The 22,709-nt window shown below is 45.9% G+C and overlaps 1 protein-coding gene across 4 annotated transcripts in view; it reads left to right on the forward strand.

Annotated features, from left to right (window-relative positions):
* SHC3 (SHC adaptor protein 3) overlaps positions 1–22,709 on the forward strand; it is a 147,875-nt gene that overhangs the window by 29,719 nt on the left and 95,447 nt on the right. For all 4 annotated transcript variants that reach the window (XM_081104088.1, XM_081104090.1, XM_081104089.1 and 1 more), the window contains exon 2: positions 10,664–10,734. In XM_081104088.1, the coding sequence (XP_080960214.1) occupies positions 10,664–10,734 (71 nt within the window). The remainder of the gene's footprint in view (positions 1–10,663; positions 10,735–22,709) is intronic.

A 22,709-nucleotide genomic window follows, 5' to 3' on the forward strand; every position in this document is an offset into this window, starting at 1 on the left:
TCTGGATAAACAGAGCTTTTTTCCAGGCTTTTTGTAAGTTGCAGCTCTTTTTTTGATGGCCCTGACTTCTTGCCTACGCACCCCACAGTTTCTTTGAATCCCAGAACAAGCCAGCTCAGTGTGTGCTCTCGGTGCATGCTCACTGCTGTCACAGGAACTCTGCCTCCACCCCTAGGGGTTTTGCATTTAACATTTGTCATTCAGAAAGCTAATTTTATTCTGCGTTCTTGAGTTTTCATTTGTATAAAAAGTGCTGTTTCCCTACGTTCCTGTGCTTCCCCAAGAAAACCTTCAGAAACTTGGTTGGAATGGTTTTAATTTAATATCACAAACTTGGGTTTCACAAAGTCCACTTACCAATGGTATGCCATAATTTTCCTAAGATTTGGGATGTGTTTTTTAAAAAAAATATATATTTTTTTAATTGATTTTAGAGAAGAAGGGAGAGTGAGAGAGAGATAGACACATCTATGATGAGAGAGAATCATTGATTGGCTGCCTCCTGCACACCCCCCCACTGGGGATCGAGCCCGCAACCCGGGTGTGTGTCCTGACCTCCTGGTTCATAGGTCAACGCTCAACCACTGAGCCATGCCAGCCAGACAGATTTGGGAGCTGTGTGTCCAGGGATTATCACGGGAAACAGGAGGAGCCAAAAGCCATAAAGTTCTGGGACTCTCAGGGCCATCTAGAGTTTGAAGAAATAAAACCTGATGAAATGTGTGTCATTTGTAGCTAAGTGTGAACTGTAGCTGAGCCCTTAGCCATGTGTGTGGAGGTGCCCCTAGGAGCCTGGACTGGAGTGTTCAAATAAGCATGTTACTAGTATCTCAAGCCACATGAAGGCCAGGAGCTGTGCGAGGCATTTCACAGGTGGGTTTTATTATCACAGCAAATCCAGGAAGTATATGTGGTCATCCCATTGAAGGAAAGCTAGGCTCTGGGAGATTTGAGTTAAACATTACTGAAAATCAAGGTTACTACTATTAGATGGGATAACTGTTATTGAACTAAAGAGGTCTGTTGGGCTGCCTACATCAAAGCCCAATCAGACACAACAGGAGTTTGAGGCAAGGAAAGTGAAGGTTTATTTAAGGAAATGGTGCCAAACCTGGAGGCACAGGTGAGCTGTTGCTCTAATACCTGGCTCCCCTGTGACTTTTTGGGGCAGGGAAATCATCAATCACCCCATTTACGGACCATGCTCGAAAACCAGAGGCTGACACACCGTAATTCCAAGTGGACGTTAGAGGGTGCCTGTGATAGTCGCTGAGGGCGGAAATCATTAGGGTCAACTGTCAAAAAATTGTCTTAACTCCCTCTGGCCGGGAAGGCGAGGGACGGAGGGCCAGGGAACCATTGCTGTGCCGCTCTCAGGAGCCGCACTGCTTGTCACTCCTGAATGGCAGTTCCCGCAAAGCCCCAGGACTGCGACTCGCCGGCCCGGCTGGGTCACACACCATCCTTGACCCATAGCTGAGGTGGGGACGGAATTCAAAGAAGCTCAGTGAGGAGCAGCCCGCTTGGGAGGCGTGCTTGGTCTCCCCGACCACCGCGCTCTCCACTGCGTCCTCAGAACAAGGTCCTCCCCGAGGATCGAGGAGGGCGGTGCCGGGGCCTGGGAATTAGAGCCACCAGATACTGACCCGCTTTGTGGTCAATTCTGCATCACAGTGTGGGCATTGATGTTATTAAGTATGGTCTTTTGTGTGGGAAATACTTTACAATTATTTTGTAGTTGTATAAGTAAAAATGAACACATTCTTGTTATAACTGTTTAGAAATATGGGGGCATTCAGAGATAACACTCCTTTCTCACCACCCCTCCTTCCACTGCTCCTCCCAACAACACCTGCCCTGTTGTCTCTTCTCTGTGTCTCCAATGGTGGACCCAGTGGCCTGGGCTTTCTCACACTCACACCCTTGGGTGGGCCCCTTCCTCTGAGTTTAGACTGACACTGTGACTTGCTTGAACAATAAAGTGTGGAGGAAGTAGTAGTATTTTTGGAGATTCTAAACTTAAATTACTTAAAAAGTGGCTGCAGCCCTAGCCGGTTTGGCTCAGTGGGTAGAGCGTTGAACTGTGGACCAAAGGGTCCCGGGTTCGATTCTGGCCAAGGGAATGTTCCTTGGTTGCATGCTCCTTTCTGGCCGGGCCCTGGTCGGGGCACGTGCAGGAGGCAACCAATCGATGTGTCTCTCTCCCATTGATGTTTCTCTTTGTCTTTCCTTCTCTCTTCCACTCTCCCTAAAAATCAATGGAAAAATATCCTCGGGTGAGGATTAACAGAAAAAAAAGTGGCTATGGATGTGCCCAAGTATGTAAACATGCATTTACTGCTAAACGTCCGAGGAGGGGGTTCAAGTTTCCCCTCTATAAAGGCAACTAAGTAGTGAATATTTTACACATACAGTTTCATGCACTTATGTAGGATAAAGTCCTACAAACACCATCCCTGAGTCAAAGGGCAAGCAGGTTTTCCATACCCACAGATAATTCCAAGTAACCTTACTGGAGGTTTCACCAAATTACACTCACTATGAGATGAAACAGAGTCCAATTTTCCTGCTTCCTCACCCAAGATGACCATTCTGCTGTGTGAAAAGCTGCGTCTCTTCCTGGCATTTGTTTTAATTTCCCTGATCACTGCTCTTCCTACTTTTCTTCCGCTGTGAATCCCCTGCTTGTATTCTTTGCCCTTTTTTCCCTATTGAGCTGATGACTTGCTTACTTGATTGCATTTTCCCAGTCTTTCCCTTGCTTTTCCATGTTATGTATGGCATGTTATTTAGCACACATGTTTTAACCAGTGTGGAAGCTCTATGTGGAAGTTTCCTACACATGCTCATTTTCATGAGCTCATTATGGCCTTTGAGTTTTAGGTCTTGTCACAGAATGTTATTCTCTATTTTCTTGTAATGCTTCTAATTTTGTTCCTAGCTCTAGCTCTTGAATCATTTTGGGATTTATTTTCGTGCACAGTGCACGATGCGCATGTTGGTGAGGAGATGGCACTTATACAGCACACTGTGCCACACACACGCAGCCGCGTACAGCGGGCTGGCAGGGCTGCAGCAAGGCGTTCTTTTCCTAAGGGACAGCCACTCCTTCCCTTACATGTACCGACTGGCTTGTCTTTCCTTCAGTGATTCCCACAGATTGTTCGCCCTTTTCTTCTGGGCCCATTGCAGTCCCTCTATCCCCATGTGAATATCACATCACTTTCACCAGTTCCTTTTCATTTTTATCTTCTTCGTGAATTTATTCATGTTCTCAAGGGTCTTCTTTTATGACATAAACTTTGGAGTTAAATGAATAAGATCTGAGGTGAAAAATCCCACTGGCACTTTCATTGGCATCATAATAAAATTATAGATTAAGCCCTCGCTGGTTTGCCTCAGTGGATAGAGCGTTGGCCTGCAGACCAAAAGGTCCCGGGTTCGATTCCAGTCAAGGGCACATACCTGGGTTGCAGGCTCCTCTCCAGCCTGGTTCCTGGTCAGGGCTCCTGCAGGAGGCAACCAATTGCTGTGTTTCTCTCACATCGATGTTTCTCTCTGTCTTTCCCTCTCTTTTCCTCTCTCTCTAAAAATCAATGAGAAAATATCCTCGGGTGAGGATTAACAAAAAAACAAAAACAAAAATTGTAGATTAATTTGGGGAGAATTGGTATGTTTTTAATATTAAATCATTCAACACAGTAACTACAGTATGTCTTGCCATATATGCAGGTTTTCTCTTATTATTTCACTCTTCACTAAGGTTTTTCTTCAGCTTGGTCATGCACATTTCTTACATTTATTTAGTATTTTTTCTTTCTTGTGATTTTACCTGAGATACCCGCCCACCCCCATTGTCCCCTGTTTTCCTTGGCCAGCACGCGAGCAGTGGTTTATAATTTTTACACACATATGTAAACTTACACTGTTTTACTACCAGTTCTGGACCTACCTCCACAAAACACAATAGCTTTGTCCGAGTCGGTTTAGCTCCGTGGATAGAGTGTTGGCCTGTAGACTGAAGGGCCCAGGGTTCGATTCTGGTCAAGGGCATGTGCCTGGGTTTTGGGCTTGATCCTCAGCGTGGGGCATGCAGGAGGCAGCCAATTAATGATTCTCTCTCATTATTGATGTTTCTATCTCTCTCCCTCTCCCTTCCTCTCTGAAGTCAATAAAAATACATCATAAAACAACAACAAACAAAAACCCCCCACAATAGCCTCTGATATGCTCCCCTCTCCTCTCCGGTCTGTCGTTCATATCTGTCCCCTGCTAGCCACGCTGGGGTCTTCTGAGGTTGAATCCCCATCATTGTAAAAAAACATACTTAGAGTTCTGCATCAATAATTCTCAAGGCATAAGGCGCACCTGTAACGTTTGTTGATTCTTTCCTTATCATTGTTTCTCTGAGCCCACACTCTCCTTTCTTTCTGTATTCATTGCCCCCCCACAATGATTCTTTCAGAGGGTGTCTGTGGGTGGTTAACTTTCCGAGGCCTCCCTTCTCCCTCCACTGGAATGCTAGTACAGGTGGAACTAAGCTTTTTGCCTCCACACTTGTCTTCTTGAGACTTTCAATAACGTTGTCTTCGTGTGCTTGGAGCTGAAGGGAACTTCCTGTGTAGGCAGCCCTTTCCCCTGCTCCTCCTGGAATACCTTCAGGATGTTTCTCTCTTGATCCTTTTGTGCTGTTTCCATCATGTCCAAAAGTACACCTTTTTTCTTATTCCTTCTGGTCGCCTTAAAAATATAAACACTAAACATTTTATTGTTTTCATTCTTGAATATTTCTTTCCCCTGTATTTTCTCCCCCCTGGCCCCCCGGAATTCCCTTGAGGCAGATGCAGAAATTTTCTTTTTCTTTTTTTAAAATATATTTTTATTGATTTCAGAGAAGAAGGGAGAGGGAGAGAAAGAGAGAGAGAGAAACATCAATGATGAGAGACAATCATTGATCAGCTGCCTCCTGCACGCCCCCTACTGGGGATCGAGCCAGCAACCCGGGCATGTGCCCTTGACCAGAATCAAACCCAAGACCCTTCAGTCTGCAGGTCAGTGCTCTAGCCACTGAGCCAAACCTGCTAGGGCTGCATTTTCTTTTATATTTCAGTCCCATTGGTGCTGGAGCTCCATTGTCCAAGCTTATATAATTCTTCTGTTTTGTAAATGTCTGGAGCCCATATCTTAAGTCAATTCCTTCTCTCTCTGCTAGGAAAAACCAGGTAAACACAGGACAGAAAAATCAAACTGTCATTTCTAGTGGCAACCGAAACTTTAAAAAAACTCCTTGGAATGTATGGAAGAAGAAAAATATATGCTATTTATATTACTAAAGACCATGGGTAATGTTAAAGGCAATGGGTAATGTTTGAAATGGAAACAACGCTTCTGTTCATGGGTAAAAAATAAACAGCAAACCTGAGTTCTTTGCAAGGTAGCATGGGTTTTATTGGGAATCCAGTGTTTGAGGGGTGGAGACTTCACAAAATGATTTTAAAGTTCTTAAGTCAAAACACATAAAAAAGACACAGGAGTTGACAAATGAAGTTGACAGAACAGAGTTCAGGTGCAGAAGCAGGAATGTGTCAGTCCAGGAGGACATGGATGGGTTATGAAACCAGTGGTGTGGCAGTAGTCATACCCATTTGGAGACTGACAAGCTAACTTATGCCATATTCTATAGACAAACTCCAAACAGATTAAAAAGCAAAATGGAAAATATTAAATTCTTAAATAAGTGAATACATAGATAAATGAATAATTAATAAATATTGTTAAAATAAAAGATATTGTAAGAATCTGGGGATAGGGAGACCTTCTTAAGCAAGACAGGGCACGCCAAACAAAGCCATACAGAAAGTGGGAGACATGTGGTTGCAGTAATTACTACAATATTACTGTGGAACAATCTGTGTTAGGGGAAATGTAGAAGCCATAAAAGAAAACTAATTCAATGGAAGATTAACATGCCTTTAATCTATAAGAAAGAGATGAATAATCTAATAGAAAGCTAGGCCAAAAATATGAGCAGTCACTTAACAGAAAAGAAAGTGCAAATGGCAATACACAAGTGAGAAAATTTACATAACTTTATTAGATATCAGGAAAGTGCCAATTAAAACAAAAAGAGAAATACTTTTGCCTCTGACAGCCAAAGATTCAAAATATTGATGCTGTACAGTGTTATGAAGGATTGAGAAATAAACATGCTTAGATATTGGTGGTGAGAGTACAAGTTGCTGCAGACCCTTGGGAGGGTAATTTACACCCTCGGTGGTGGTGATCATGTACCTCCTTGAAGTTGCTCATGGTCTTCACATACCTCTGTGACAGCCATGGCGGTTGTATTCCCACAACTCAGCGACAGTAGTGGAGGTATTGGCTTGGCTGTGACAGTAGTGGTGGTGGTAATTAAATAACTCGGAGAAGTGAGTCTACACAGAGCTCTGCTACATTAGTCATGGGATTCAGCCAGCATTGTGTTGGTGGTGGTGGAGGTGGTCACATATCACAAAATTCTGTCATGTTGTCTGTGGTGGGACTCACAATCATCTGTGACTGGTATGGTCATAACCAGATAACTCCACAAAGTCGGCCGTGCTAGTCAAATAATTCTGCAAATTTGGTGGTGATGGCATTCACATGACTGCAATGATTGAGGTGGTTAGGTTCATCCAACTCTGAAGGGTTGGGATGGCATTTGTTGTTCTGTGAAGTGGGTGCAGGTGGCCTTCACGTCACTGTGGTGATGGTCTTCACGTCACTGTGGTGATGGTCTTCACGTCACTGCGGTGATGGCCTTCACGTCAGTGTGGTGATGGCCTTCACGTCACTGTGGTGATGGCCTTCACGTCACTGTGGTGATGGTCTTCACGTCACTGCGGTGATGGCCTTCACGTCACTGTGGTGATGGTCTTCACGTCACTGTGGTGATGGCCTTCACGTCACTGTGGTGATGGCCTTCACGTCACTGTGGTGATGGCCTTCACATAATGAGATAGTGTGGTGGTGATGGTATTGAAACGGTGCTATGATATTGGTTGTGGTATTTGCATAACCACGTGGTGTTGGTTGTAGTAGTTATATAACTCAGTGGTCATTCTGGTGAGAGTGTTTTTATAACCAGGTCTTTGGCTATCTATCCACTTATAGCTAGTGATGTAGCTATGACACAACTATACTTCTTTGGTCATTAATTCACTCAGTAATATTGCTGGTGGTGGTATTCACATAACTCTGAGTGTTGTGACAGTGTTGGATGTGGCAATCTCATAACTGCAAAGTGGTCATGGTGTCTCATAGCCCTGTCACATAGGTAGTGTAAGCATATAAGCATACAAATAATCTGCAGCTGAGGTACTGCATTCACTTACCTTCATGACATTGTTTTTGGTGTTATTCCCATGATTCTGTGAGGCTGGTCATGACATTCACATACCACCATGATGGTGGTAGAGTTGGTATTCAAATAACTGTGTGATGGATGTTGTGTATTCACATGACATTGTAATATTGGAGGTTGTGTTCACAGATGCGATGAAATTTATCATGGTATTCCTATAACCCTGCGACATTAGTTTGTCATGGTGTTGGCATAATTGTATAACATTGGTGGTGCTATTCACATATCTTTTGACAGTGGTGATGGTCAACTCAGATAATGCTGTGGCTTGGTCATGGTACCAGCAGTCTTCAGAGATATGACAAGTTCGGTTTCAGACCACCACAATCAAGCAAATACTGCAGTAAAGTGACTCACATGAGTCTTTTGGTTTCCCAGTGTATATAAAAGTTATGTTTACACTATACTGTAGTCTATTAAGTGTGCAATAGCATTATGTCTAAAAGAACAAGGTATATACCTTAACCAAAAAAAACTTTATTGCTAAAAATGCTAGCCATCATCCATGCCTTTAGCGAATCTTAATCTTTTTGCTGGTGGAGGGTCTTGACTCAGTGTTGATGAAAACACAATTAAAACATAGCACAATAAAATGAGGTATGCTTGCATTTACACAGTTCTATCATGGTGGTGGCATTGGTGTTAACACGTCACTGCAAGGTGGTGGTATTCACCGAAATCTGTAACTTTGGTCAGGATAGTCACATAAGTCTGGCTTGTTAGGGTTATGGTATTCACAAAACTCTGCAATGGAGGTGGAAGCATTTGCATGACTATGATAGCAACCATAGTGCTAACATGTCTTTGTGACATTGGTGGTGGTATTCTCCTAGACCTGCCAGGACAGTGGTGGTATTCAACTAGCTCCACTTGGCTCTTGTTCTGGTCTTCACATAATTGATGGTGTTGGGTATACTAATCCTGTAACTCTGCAGTTTGTCACGATCTTCACATAACTCAGCGATGGTGGTAGCGGTATTCATATAACTCAGCAGTACTGGTGTGGTCTCCACACAGCTGTGCAAGGGTGAGTGTGGTGTTCGCAACTATGAGGTTATTGGTTTTGGTCACATAACTCTGTAATGTTGTTGGTGGTATTCATATGCCTCTTCAATATGCACTGATTATACTCTCATACATGTGATATGGTATAGGTGGTGTATTCAAATGACTCTGAGATGGTGGGTGTGGTGGCACTCACATAATTCTATGATGGTCGTGGTACTTATATTTACATAATTCTGCAGTGGTGGTGTTGGGACACATAAAACAAGGCAATGCTATTCATGTTATTCACGTAACTGTTATGACCATCGTGGTTTTCCCAGAACTCTGTGATGTTGGTAGATTTGATGTTACATAGCTCTGCAATTTTGGTCATGGTAGTCACAAAACTATGAAGCTATAGGTGGCATTCAGATAATTTTGTGACAAACATGGTGGTATTAATATAACCCTGTGGTGTTGGTGACCATGGTACTCAAATATCACTGTTGCTAGTAGTAATTGCATAACTGTGACATTGTTCACGGCATTCGCATTACTCTGTGGTGGTGGTATTCAATAATTCTGCAACCTGGGTCATAGTTTTCAATAGCTCTGTGATGGTGGTCGCAGTATTCTGATAATCTGAAGTGGTTGTTGTCACATTCAAACACTTGTGATGGTGGTCATGGAGCATTCCCCTGGGTTTGCAACTGTGGGTGTAAAATTTGCATAACTCTCCAAGGTGACGATGATAGTATTCGCATATCATTGAGAGGCGGTGATGTAGCTATGACACAACTATGCTCCTCTGGTCACTAATTGCCTCACTTTGTAATATTGCTGGTGGTGGTATTCACATAACTCTGGGTGTTGTGACAGTGTTGGGTATGGCAATCTCATATCTGCAAAGTGGGTCATGGCCTTCATATATCTCAGCGATAGTGGTATCCACATAACTGTAACAGCACCTGTGGCATTCACATAACCTACACGATTGCTCATAGTTTCCATATGGCTACTTATATAACTCTGCCATGTTGTTCATGGTAGTCATGTAATTCTGCATGTGGAAGTGATATTTACATGCCTGTGACTTTGGTGGTAGTGGTAATCATAGCCCTGTGACAATGGTCCTGGTGTTCAGGAGTCTGTGATGTTGGTCACTGTTGGCGGTCATCTAATTCAGTTATCTCTGCGACATTGGCCATGGTATCCTCATCCTGTGATGGTGGTTATGGTATGTGAATAACTCTGTGATGTGATGGTGGAAGTTTCACGTGCCTATGCAATGGTTGGAGTAAAAACCACATTTTATGGGTAGAGAGACTTAGGTTTAGAGAATTTTTGCTTAAAGTTATATAATAAGATATTATGGACCCAAGCTCAAATTCAGGTTTTCTGAATAGTTCAAATGCAGCTTTTTCTGTATTCCACCATGAATTCTCTTCCTGCTGAGTCTAAATTTAAAAGCATTGATATCAAACATCTGTATCTTCAAACTCTCCATGGACTTTGGAAGCTAAATATTATATCTCTACCATTCTAGTTGTTTATCTTTAGCCTTAGTTGTGTCCATATATTCATACACACACGCACATGCTCACGCACACCCTCACCCCCCCCCCACATTTTCATGTGTGAAACATAAAAAAATTAACTAGAAATGTAGATGTGAAAATTAACCTTCTAAAAATTTATGTCAAATAATGCAGAAAAGAGCTTTCTGGTAAACCAAAGTAAAGCATCTTTGAAGATAATATAGTTTATTCATAGAATCCAAAACATATTTTTTTAAATAAATTTAATATTGGCAAAAAATGTTGGTATTTTAGGTTTTTTTGGTTCTTTCTTTAGAAATTATAAACTTCTATAAGCCTTGTAAAGGACTAGAAATATGATATTGAGATGTTGGCGTCTGGGTGGTTACAGGACAGATATATGTTTAAACAATCAGTGAATTATCTGTTTAAGATTTCTGTATTTTATGGCATACAAGTTGCACCTGAACAAGAGTTTAAAAATGTATTTCCAAATTCTAGTAAGGTGACAATATTACAGGTTTCAGAAAAGTTGAGTGTAGTGCCAATCTAAGCATTCAGCATAGTTTCTTATGAGTTGTTACAATTATAGAAACAGGATAAAGTATCACCACGAATATAAAGTTAAATGTGATTAGGAAATGTGTATGGCTTCCAGAAATGCCCTTGATGTTATTTGGGGTGACTCTTCATCTCAGGTCCCAGGGCTCATGATTTACATTTTTTCCCCTTGCAGTACTTGGGGTGCATTGAAGTTCTACGCTCAATGAGGTCTCTTGACTTCAGTACAAGAACACAAATTACCAGGTAAGCCCTTTTGAAAACGGACCCCTGTGATTTTACTTAGGAAAGGAATGTTTTCAGAGGGTAGCAGCCTAGAAATGTCCAAAGGGAAATGTTGCCCCTTGAGTGCTGGTGACAGGGAGGAGTCAGGACCCCCGTGTTTCAAGACTTCTACATGTTGATCCATATTTGTGGCATGTGTCTCTTCACCTGGCACCCTGAAAGACACGCCCCACTTCCAAGCGCTTTTTATAATTAAGCTGCAGACAAATGGAGTGTTTATGTTTGTTTCTTTAATAAATGAAACTCTAATACCAGATTGATATTTTATTTGTTGAACTGTGTTCTTTTTAAAAAGAAAATCAAGATGTCAGGAGACAATTTTCAACAGTATACACAGAAAATAAAATGCATGGAATTGGTAATAGTAATATTAATGGGAGTAGTAATTTAAAGAGCAGTTCTTTCAAGGTGTCAGTGACTTTGGACAGGTTTATATATTCTCCATCATCAACTAGATTGTAAACTTCCTGAGGGCCAGTTCTGTTTTTATAAAATCTGTAGCCTAATACAGTTTATACATTTAGAAAAATGCCAATTCAAGTCATCTCGAACAGGAGAACCGGAAAGCTAGGAATGAGGCTGTTAAAAAGCTGTTTGGATTGCTTTGGCAGTTGTGAAATTATTTAATCTAAATTGTGGCCTCAGAAAATGCCTCATATTTATTCCATTTAAATCACTGTGTGTATCTCTTTGGTTTAATAAAGTCTAAAGATTGAGAATCAGAAAAAAATTATTTGTAGAATTAGCTGCTAAATATGGACACCTCAATTCTGTGTTTTAAGCACCACAAGATATCTCTTCTTCCTCAATGAGGAAATTCATGTTCAAAATATTTGTCTTTTCTCTAAAGCTACTCAGGACACATGTACATAGTGGGAACACACCAACATTCATAATTTACACAGAGGGAAGAATCCATCTCCACATATTTGTAGAAAATAGTTTATGAAAATTGCCAAGGCCGAAGAGTGGTATTTTGAAGTGACAGCATTTAAAAGAAAAGTTTGAACGTTTACTTGGTCAATCATCCTGCCCATGACAAGGCATGCTCTGTGCAGCATCTGTGGGCAGAGCACTTGGCCACATGCCTGGGGTAATACTGGAACCCATGACACTGTTCAACTTCTCCTGTGTGGTGGCAGTTGTTTTAAAAGAGAATTTTCAACTAATTTCCTTTATAGTTACTAGAACTTCTGAGATGACTCATGTCATTTCAATTCTCCTGATACATTCATTGAGCATTTACTGCTGACTGTGTATGTGCAGTGTGATGGCCAATGTGGGTTGTCCTGCTTTACTGTGCCTTCCAGTTTGGGGGGAAAGATGTATATGCAAATGGCTGAGGGGCCTGTGAGAGGCACAGCCACAGACTGCTCCTTGGGAGGGGTGGTGGGTAGGGGTCAGGTGAACAATCCCAGTGCTCTCCTGGATGAGGGTCTTAGCACTATTTGAGGTAGAATCCAAATGGGTAGAAGTGAAAATAGCATTGTAGAAGGAAGCCATGGAACAGACCTCCAGTCCCATTTTGTTTAGACTTTAACAAAGATGCAGCGGTGTAATGGGCTGAGTAGAGTGCCATTCTTGGACACATGAAAGTTGGTATTGAATTCTGGTTGTACCAGAATTGCTTTGTGTTTCTTAGACTTTGTGAAAAGTATTTTTTCTTTTTTCTTTTTTTTACTTGTAACCCAAGGATATTTTTTCCATTGACTGCTTTATAGAGAGTGGAGGGGAGGGAAGTGGGGGAGGGGGGCGCTGGAGAGAGAGAAACATTGATGTGAGAGAGACACATCGATTGCTTGCCTCCGGCTTGCACTCCAACTGGGGGCGGGGATTGAACCTATAATGGAGGGATGTGTGCTTGCCTTGGAATCAAATATGAGACCCTTTGGGTGACAAGCCGACCCTCTAACCACTTAGCAAAACTGGCCAGGGCTCTTACCTCATTTTTATTACATGACCTTAGTTAATAGCTGGAGACCATTCATAGGAAACAATATGACAAATCAATGTCAGAAAGAAGCCTTTGCATCCAGGAGAAGAATACCCAGCAATATTTTCTAGATATGGTACATGGTGGAGCTTTTAAGGCCTCTGTGGCAACGGAGTGTTAAACATGCCTAGCATTAAACTCTATCACTGTGGTTTACCCTATATAATAAAGGCATTCTTGAAAGGTTGTAGGGTAATATACAATTATAATTAAGTTATATTATATAGGTTCTAGGAAAACCTGTTTCCAAAATTTTTAACCATACCTTTCATAAAAAAATACTTCTATAAACAAATCACCAATCTCTACTCATCTGTTCCATTATTTCAAGTTTTGGATATGTGTCTTTTGAAGGTTCTGACAGCTGAACCAAGTGTCCTTTTGTCAGTTCAGTGTAGTTTTATGCTCTATCTGAGTTCAGATTGACTGTAATGCTTGCAACAGCATCACTCATGGATTACTGATCTCTCACAAGTAGATAACTTTAAAAACTACCCTGGAGCTGCCATTGTTGTATGCTTAGTCTTGGCTGTGGCTATTAAATGCCTTGCACCCTAACACTTTGGGTAAAGGAACTTGATAATTTGTTCACACTAATGGTGCCTGCTCTGTGGAGTCAGCCTGTATGTGGAGTCCAGCTCTACCAGTTTCTACCTCAATAACTGTTGTAAGAAACAGGACAGTTTCTACATCCGGTGCACACAGGACAGGGCCTGGCAAAGAGGCAGCCTTGTGGAAGTGTTTGCTCTGTCTCATTGCCTGAGCTTGTATTCAGCACAGTGGGTGCAAGACCGCAGTGTGCAAAGAAGGGAGTGTTTGTGAGCATGAGAGCAGCTGAGGTCATACAGATGGCAGCCTCCGCAGCTGCTGCTTTTCCGGGTCAGCCTGTTGGTGGGGTACAGAGAGGAGCTGAGAGATGTATTTGTGAAAGTCTGCCTAGGGGACAGAGATGCACCCCTGAAGAAGAAATAGCTTCTGAAAAAGGAGATAGCTTCCCAACATGCCCTTGGTTGTGAAACCCAGTATGGCCTTACCCACTAATGGGTCCCCTGTCCTGTATGGCTTTGGAATGTGGTATAGAGTACTTCTCCACACCTTGTAGATTTGCAGTGACATTGCTCTATTGCAAGCTATCATAAACCCCACTGCCAAGATCCGTGAATCTGGGCTATTCTAGTGCTTCTCAGACTTGCTCCTCTGGCTGATGGAAACTGCTCTCCTCTCTCCTCACCACCAGCACCACTTCATAGACTGTGAAAACCCCTTAGAAACAGCTATTCTCCTGCCTGGATTTCACACCATGCTGTGCAGTCCCTGAGAGAAGGGGAGGGAGGGTCTTAGGTTAGCGTTGCTGAGGGTGGTGGCCCCAAGGAGAGAGGAAACAGCTTCCCAGTGGGGAAACAGTCAGACACCTCTGCTTTCATCTGAATTAGGTCATGGATTTCACCATGATGCTGTATGGCCAACAGCATTGGAAAACCACTGCTCCAGTGTCTGGCCTGAGCCTGACCATCAGATGATCACACCACAAATCTCTGTGAGAAGTCCTGCCATGTGACTACTCTCAACTCCAATTGGGGGATGAGTTAAACGGTATTTCCAGGAAGAGGACTCGGGGGAGGCCATGCTATCTGACCCGTTGGCCGCCCTGTGCAGTGATACAAAGCCCCCAACATGCCCTTGGCCACCCGCACAGCTTCCCTTCTTTGTCCTTTCCTTCGATTTCCTCATCTGCTCATTTTAATTTTATTTATTGTGTTACATTTTACCTATTATTGGAAATCATCCTAAGCCATTTTTAGGACACAGAAGGCTATAGGTAGATACCCAATTAAGTCCAGAGCACTCAGCAAGGTGGTCTTTCTCCAACAGTTAATGCAAACCGCTGGCATGTATTTCTGGTTCTGCAGGACTCCCGCTGACCCCCTGCACCACTTGGGCTAGCCAGATGCTGGCCACGCCTGCTTTCCACCAGGGTTGTGCAGAATGTGGACCTAGCGGTGTGTGGCTTTGCTACACTGTCAGGGTGAGCTCGGCTAGCTGCCCGGGGCCCAACATAAACCCACTTTCCCAAATTGTAGAGAGTGAACAGTTGACTGTAGTTTAGGTACTTTTGTTTTTCTTATTTTAAAAGTTGTCATAGTTTCGACGGGCCCTGAAGACCCTGGTTGGGCCTGGCCTTCACCAGCACTGCCCGGGGGGATGGTCCACTCCCCAGCAGGGCACTCGGCTACCACTCCCCGGATACCGCTGCAGGATCCGGGTGTTTTGGAAATTCTCCAGGAACATGCATAAAATCCCTTTAGTTTGAAAACTAAAATCAAAACCTGTAAAAGGTAAACATCTTTCTTTTGGAACTACTTCCCTTTTCTCCTTCTTCAGCGAATTGACGGAGCCTCTGGCGGCAGTTTCAGGTGTCGCCTGTTGTTGAGGTTCAGAGTGGCCGTCCACGCCTCTCAGGACTCAGCACAGGGCGGAGCGTGCGGGGCACAGGACCGGCCACCAGCGGAGGGAGCGGGCTGAGCGCGGTCACCCACCGCTGAGTTCTGGCCGGTGGTGCTCCCAGGGGACGGTTAGAAGGTGGATGTGTAACCGCGTGGTGTTGGTCTGACACTGACGGGTGGTGGAAAGCTACAGGCACAGCCTCGGGGACGTGAGGGAAAAGGAGCAGAGGCTGCGCCAGGCCCGCGGGGTGGCCTCCAGCTCCCTGCGCACAGACGGACCCTTTCAGCCCTAAGGAGGCCGCCAGCCGCCGCAGCCCGTGCTCTCCTCTCCCAGCGACCTGGAAGCTTGGCTGCTCCAGTCTCTTCTGGCCTCCAACATCCATACATGCGCTGGAAAAGGTCCAGGTAAAACTGCACTCTCTCCAGCTCCATCGCGCCCGGGACACCTTCCCCGCGAGCATCCCTCAGCCCGAGTTCCCCTCGCGCAGGGAGGCCTCCTGGGACAGAGTGCCCGGCTGGACCGCCTGTGTCCCCCCTCCCCACCACCACCGGCCCCCAGACCGTTCACCATCCGCCCAGCATGCCCAGCACATGCCACATCATCACCAGGTCGCGGGGGTGGGGGTGGGGGGTGGGAGGGGGGGCCTGCAGCAGCACGCACGGTGCTGCGTGGGAAAGGCCGCGCTAACGAGATGTCTGTGTTGTTCATAGGGGCTCCCACCCTCAGGGCAGCCGGGCCTGGCAGAGGCGGTGGACGGCGCGGAGGGCAGGTAAGGCCCTGGCTGGAGGGTCCGCATCACCACCTGCCTGGTGGGATGACGGAAGGCGGCGGGGGGTGGGGAGTGGGGGAGCATCTTCTGTTCAGGGGTGGGCGCATTGTTTCTTCTTGGAGAACGTGAACTCAGGCGCGCACCCCAGGGGCCGGGCTCTGGGTCTGTGGCTTCTGCACTTTGCAAGCCCAGAGGAGGGCGGCGGAAGCGCCCACGTTTGAAAACCATCACTTCGGGGGTGGGATGTGGCGGCTCCCTCTTTCCACGGCTCCACCTGACGTCCCAGAATTCCTTGCTCACTACAGACAAACACTTCTCTGCCGACTTGAGTTCAGCTGCCAGAGAAAGAGCAAATCTGTAAACCCCTTCCCTGAGGCTGCTGATCAGAACCCACAAGGAGTGAGCGCCTGCCCCAGCGCCTCTCCGCAGGGCCCATGAGTGAAGGCCGCGGCCCCTTCTCAATTCACCTGTTGGGGCGCAGTCGCAGCCAGCGCCTCTGCAGCTTTGGATAAAGCAGGCTCGGCCCTTCAGCTTCATTTCTACATTGTTACTTGGGTTTCAACACCAACCAGAATAGTTCCGTATCTCCTCCATCGGTGATTGCGTGCCAGAATGCGCTAGACAGAGGGGTGCATGCGTTACAGGTACCCAGGGGGCTATGACCCTGGAGAGAGGCCCGGAGTCAGTTCAGTGCTGGTGAAAGGTACCACAGGAACCTGGGGCAGGTGAGCCTGGGAGGACTTCCTGGGAGAAGGAGCAGCTAAGCCCAGGGCAGATGCCTCCCCCAGCCGCATGGTAGACGGAAGGAAACAAGACTGAGGCAGTGACCTTCACTTGGGCTACCAGGGGCGTCTGGAACGTGGGCAGACACTCCTGATGACTCCTCAGTTGTGCCCCCCCCCACACCCCCCCTCCCCCCCCCCCCCCCCCCCGCCTCTCCGACTGCGCAGTATTTCTGATGCCCCCTGAGGGTGGCAGGTGAGCCCGACATGGCGAGGGACACAGGCACAGGCTGCATCACCCGAGGTCTGGCCCCAGTGGCACCTTCAGGACACGGGACACGGGCGGGGCTTGGGGCGTGCAGTCTGCTTCCCCTGGGCCTCACTGGTGCTCACACTGTATCGTAGCACAGGGCGGAACAGGGAGCAGGGCAGGGGCTCCCCAGCAGGTCTCCCACCCCTGCGGGGCTCAGTCCTTGTAGGATGTGCCCCAGAGTTCTCCTGTGGAGGGTGGGGATGACCCTGGACCACCTCCCACTAAGTTAAATTCAATGGCGGAGCCCCACACTTCGGGGTGCCCTGAGCAGGCTGATTATGCTGGAGAAGCCTGCTTCACACACGTGGAGGCCAGACTCGGGCCCTGGAGGCAGCAGGGCCACTTTTACAGGCACCACCCATGCAGCTCAGAGTAGAGATGACAGATGGCTGAAGGCACGCAGCACCAAGCCCTGGCAACCTGGGCCAGTGTAGCTGCCGGGGAGTTTTCAGTTGAGGCCCCCATGCAGCTGTTCTAGTCCAGACTTTGGGTAGCAGACTCCCGACCCCTCATAGCAGAGCTTATGTACACGGGGTGGGGCTCCTAACATAACAGGCTAGTGAAGGGGTTCCGGGGTGCCAGCCCAGCACCTCCTCTTACCACACATCCCACCCACTCCTGCCCTCCCTGGGGTGGGGTCCTCACCCACCGAAGAGAGATGAAGCCCCCACTTGAAGCCTGTTGAGAGTTTTGGGAATGAGACCTGCCAAGTGCTGGGGCAGCACCTGGCACACAGTAGCTGTTCAGCAAATCTGCATAGGGTTGTTATCATGAATTTAATTGTGCAGTTTACTTTTTCCAAATATTTGTATAGGATAATGGTAATCGCTGACTGACATTATTACAATATCAATCAATTTGATCCAGGGTGTTTTTTTTCTAGCTGAAAAGAAAATTGGTTTGGTTACGTGTATATAATGGAATATTTCTTGGCCACAAGAGAGTACAAAATCTTCCCATTTGCAGCAGCATGGATGGACTTAAAGGGTATTATGCTACATGAAATAAATCAGAGAAAGACAAATACCACATGATTTGACTTATACGTGAAGTCTGAAGAACAATATAAATAAACAAACAAAACCAAAACAGACTCATAGATATGGAGAACAGACTGATGGTTGCTAGAGGAGCAACTGGGTGACTCAGTGAAAATGGTGAAGGAATTGAGTACAGATTAGTAATTACAAAATAGTTATGGGGATATAAAATACAGCCTAGGAAGTATAGTCAATAATACTGTAATGACTAGGTATGGTGCTAGTGGGTACTGGAAATATCAGGAGGAATACTTTGTAAAGCATATGACAGTGGTTCTCAACCTTTCTAATGACATGACCTTTTAATACAGTTTCTCATGTTGTGGTGACCCCCAATTTCATCATTACAAATTGAACATAATTAAAGCATAGTGATTAATCACAAAAACAATATGTAAATATATATGTTTTCTCCGATGGTCTTAGGTGACCCCTGTGAAAGGGTCATTTGACCCCCAAAGGGGTCACGACCCACAGGTTGAGAACCGCTGGCATATGATTATCTAACCACTTGAAACTAATACAAAATAATATTAAAAGTAATCTGTAATTGAAGAATAAAATAAAATAAATTAGTACCAAATAAAAAAAGAAAGATTGGTTTGATGCAACACACTAAAGTTACTGAAGAGGATAAAATATTTGGTAATGTGGCATTAATTTTCACTTGAGCCAATATTGTCCAGTATTCTATGCTCCTGCTTTGCCAATTGCTAATATAATAATAACATTCATATTTAACACTTACTATGTTCTAGGCATTCATTAAACATGTCATTCATCCATTTATTCATTCGCATATTTATTGATTGCATACCATGTCTAGACACTGTTTAGATCTTAGGACAAGATACTAAACAACAGCTTGCCTCCTGTTGTGGGAGGGAGAGAGAAAATGAATACGAACATATACAAAAGGAGGATGTTGAGGTGAACCATATGAGCTTGTCACTTTTGTAGTTGAAAATGATCAGCTGTTGGTCATTGCATAATAACTTGAGACAGTGATGCGAGTGTGTGGGGCCTTTCCTAGGGAGCCTGGGAGGCAGGCTGTGTGCATTTTGGAGGTGAGGAAACTGAGGATTGAAATGCTTATGCCAACTGAGACCTCGTGGCCAGGAAGTGGCAGGGCTGAGAACCGGCTGCATGGAGAGTCTGCGAGCTCAAACAGCCCTGCCCTGCTGCCCGAGGAAGGCCTGCGTCCTTCAGAAAGCCCCCACATACACTGGGGTGGGAGCCCCCTTAATCCCCCGGTGCCCTTCCTGACCACGGTGGGACGTTGGCCTTGAGCCCTGTGCAGAGGGAACGAAAGCAAACGCAGGGTCTGCTGAGGTGCTTGCCATCCGGTGGGGATAAGTGGGGAGACACACTCCCCCGAAAGGGTCAGGTACAGGCGGGTGGCCCTGCACACCGTGCTGCTCCCATCCTGTCCGTCGGGGATGCTCACCTGCGTTTCGGCAACTCATCATTGAATTTCACCAACTAGAAGAGGAAATGTAATAAAAGTGCTCTTAACAAGACATTGCATATGAATAGTTTTAGAAAGGACGAGGCCTTATCACTTCAACTAGCTGGAAGTGAGAGGGTGAGCTAGAGTCGGGAGAGGCGGGGTGGGGAGGGGTGTGATTGTGGGGTGAGAGGGCAGATGCGATGAGGAAGAATGGGCCGAGTGGAAGTGGGGTGAAGTGGGGCGGGCTGGGGTGAGGCGGAGGGCTGGGAGGAAGGATGAGGTGCCATCTTTCTCGCCATGAGGTCTGGAACAGATCTGCCTTCCTTTTCTCGCCTCAACCATCGGAATAAACCAGTCCGATTCTCCTTGCTCTCCCCACCTGGTAAATGCAGACATCGGTCTACTTCTTCGTTTTCCCTTTCGTCTCAAGCACTGGTTAACATTATGTCAGGGTGGCCCATCATCCTAATTTTCTGACCAGCTGGTTACGGAGACCAGGTGCAAGGTACATGGCTGTCTCTACCGGTGAGGCATTTAATGCCCGAGGGCATGCCAACTTCCAACTACGGGGCCTGTTCCTGGGAATCGGGTGAGGAGATCATTCGAGTGACAGTCTCCTCGGCAGGATTGTCAGGGTCAGTGGGTATGCGTGGCTGGACAGTAGGCCCAGGGCCTGGCAAGGGCTTGGGCAGCCAGTTGGCAGCACAGGTGAGCTGGGATCTGGTAGGATGAGTGGCAAGAAAGGGCGAGGGGGTGGGATGAGTTCAGACAGCATTGAAATACAGGGGAAGGGGTTGGACACAATGTCTAAGTTGTAGCAGAGTGAGTTAAGGACTTTGTAGAGCCTTACATGCAAACCCTCAAGACTGGCTTGTTTATTTGGTTGTTTATTTGCTTCTTTGGCAGCCTATGAAGCTGGCTCTATCTCCTGGTGGAACTGTCTGGTTGGTTAAGAGATCTCACTCTGAAGGCCAAGGGGACAGGAAACACACTAATTGCCATGTCTTTGTCCCGGGCAGACTCTGCCGCAGGGGGTTGGGCAAAGACCCTGCTAGTACCTGTGCATGATGGCAGCAGGAGCAGAAGGCCTTTGTCGCCTCTCTTTCATATCACAACAGAAGAAAGGACTTCTCACCTCACCTGAGCTCCACCCTAGCATGCATTCCGCTAAGAGCCCATCAGGCTGGGCAGGAGGGGCACGGGCTGTGTTCCTTCAGTGCTCTGACCTGGGACAGGGTCCCCAAAGATTTAATACGCACACAGACCATCTCATATTCTAGAGCTGTGGCTCTTCTACTTGGGCATTCATCAGCATCACCTGGAGAGCTGGTCACAGGTGGCTGGCCCAGCCCAGAGGTTCTGAATCAGTGGGTCTGGGGTGAGGGTGAGAATTTTTATTTCTAACAAGTTCTCAAGGGCCACTGATGTTGCCTGTCCATGTGCCACTCTGAGAAGCAGTGTTCCAGAAGTTGTACTTTAAACGTCTGAATCATGTGCAGCTACATCTATGAAACAGCTTTGAAAAGTAGCCCATTAATTTCTTCAAGTGATCCTACTCATCCAAAAAATTTAAAAATGGAGAGTGTGGATGACTTAGTGGCTTTAAATGGTTTAAATAGAATCCATAAGACGAACACGTGGCACTTGCTCCCTACTTTCCTTAAGGACCATCTGGCATGGCGTGCATTTGTAATCCTCCTGCCAGAAGCACGTTTGTGTGAGAATGTACCTCTCTGATTGCTCCTTTTCTGTCTCCTGTTCTCCCCCTCCCCCAGATACATCATTTCATAAGAATCTCTCTGTCCTTGCAGAGGGCAGCCTAGTGTTCAGATAGTCTGGGCTTCTGCTAGGCTGAACAGCTTTCCAGCTGTGTGACCTTGTATAAGTGACTTCAGTTCTCTGTGTTTCAGTTTCCCCATCTTTAAAAAGGGAATTATACTGGCACCTCTTTCCCTCCTTCATAGGGCTGAGAAGTAATTGAGTTAATATTGGAAAAGCACTTTAAGATGCTGTCTACCACATGGGAGGGCTCAAGACATAGTAGCTGATACCGTTATTTCTATTTTTATTATATCCTGCCCTAGAGATTGGGAACCATAAGACCACATTGTTGGAATTGCTCTGCAGGCTTTTACCACATTATACATTGTCTTAGACTTTTAAAGTGTTCGTAATCTCTTGCTTTAAGTAACACTTCCGAGTGTGTACGTCACAAACCTGTATCTGTGCCTTTGCATCTTTGCGGAAATTCAGCCCTGTGTTCATAGCAGCCGACTGGACCTGTGTCTCCTTGCAGATGCTCAGTCAGTTGCCAAATCCTAAGCGACCTTCCTCAGCTCTCTGTTCCATTCCCCGCCCACCAGTCTCACCGCCAGGACCATAGTCAGGTCCGGCTCACATTGCCTTGTATGTTTGTCATAACCTCAATGCACGCATCTCCCAAACTCGACACCGTGAAGTCAGTCTTACCTCATTTTTCTCCCTTGTTCAGTTTCCAGGGCCTGTTGCTTTTCTTTTGGAAACCTTCCATGTAACTTCCCTCCTTTCTTTCAGTCTCTCTCTCCTTTCACTCCCCTTGTACCTGCTAATCAGTTAATGTACCTGAAACATTACTCTACATTCAGCTTCATTATTTGTCCATTACCAGCAGACTACAATGAAAAAATTATTATTCAATGATCTGCTTGATCTGCCTCAGATACCTTTCCAATATCCTATATAATAAAAGGCCAGCAACCATAACGGTGTAACGATCAGAACGACCGATCAGTCCCTCCCCCCAGCCTGCAGGCTCCAATTGCTGGATGGCGAATGGGGAACCATGGGGAACTGTGGTGGGTGGCAGCAGGGCGGGACTGGGGACTGGCAAGCAGGTGGAAGGCAGACCTCTTGGTACCTCCCCCCCCGGCCCGCAGGCTCCGATCGCTGGATGGCGAACGGGAACCAGGGGGAACTGGGGTGGGTGGTGGCGGGGTGGGACTGGGGACTGACGAGTGGGTGGAAGATGGCCCTGATCTCAGGCTAGGCCTAGGGACCCTACCCACACCTACACACTCCCCATTCTCCTGTCGCACTGTCCACAACTCAAGGCCAAATATTCAGCCACAGAAATGTTTGCTTTTGCCCTGAACTATAAGACTACTTTGTCTGAATTTCTCTGCAGGCTTTTACCACATTATACATTGTATTAGACTTTTAAAGACA

Source organism: Myotis nattereri (genome assembly GCF_964212035.1).
Source record: "Myotis nattereri genome assembly, chromosome: 12".
Lineage (NCBI taxonomy): Eukaryota > Metazoa > Chordata > Mammalia > Chiroptera > Vespertilionidae > Myotis > Myotis nattereri.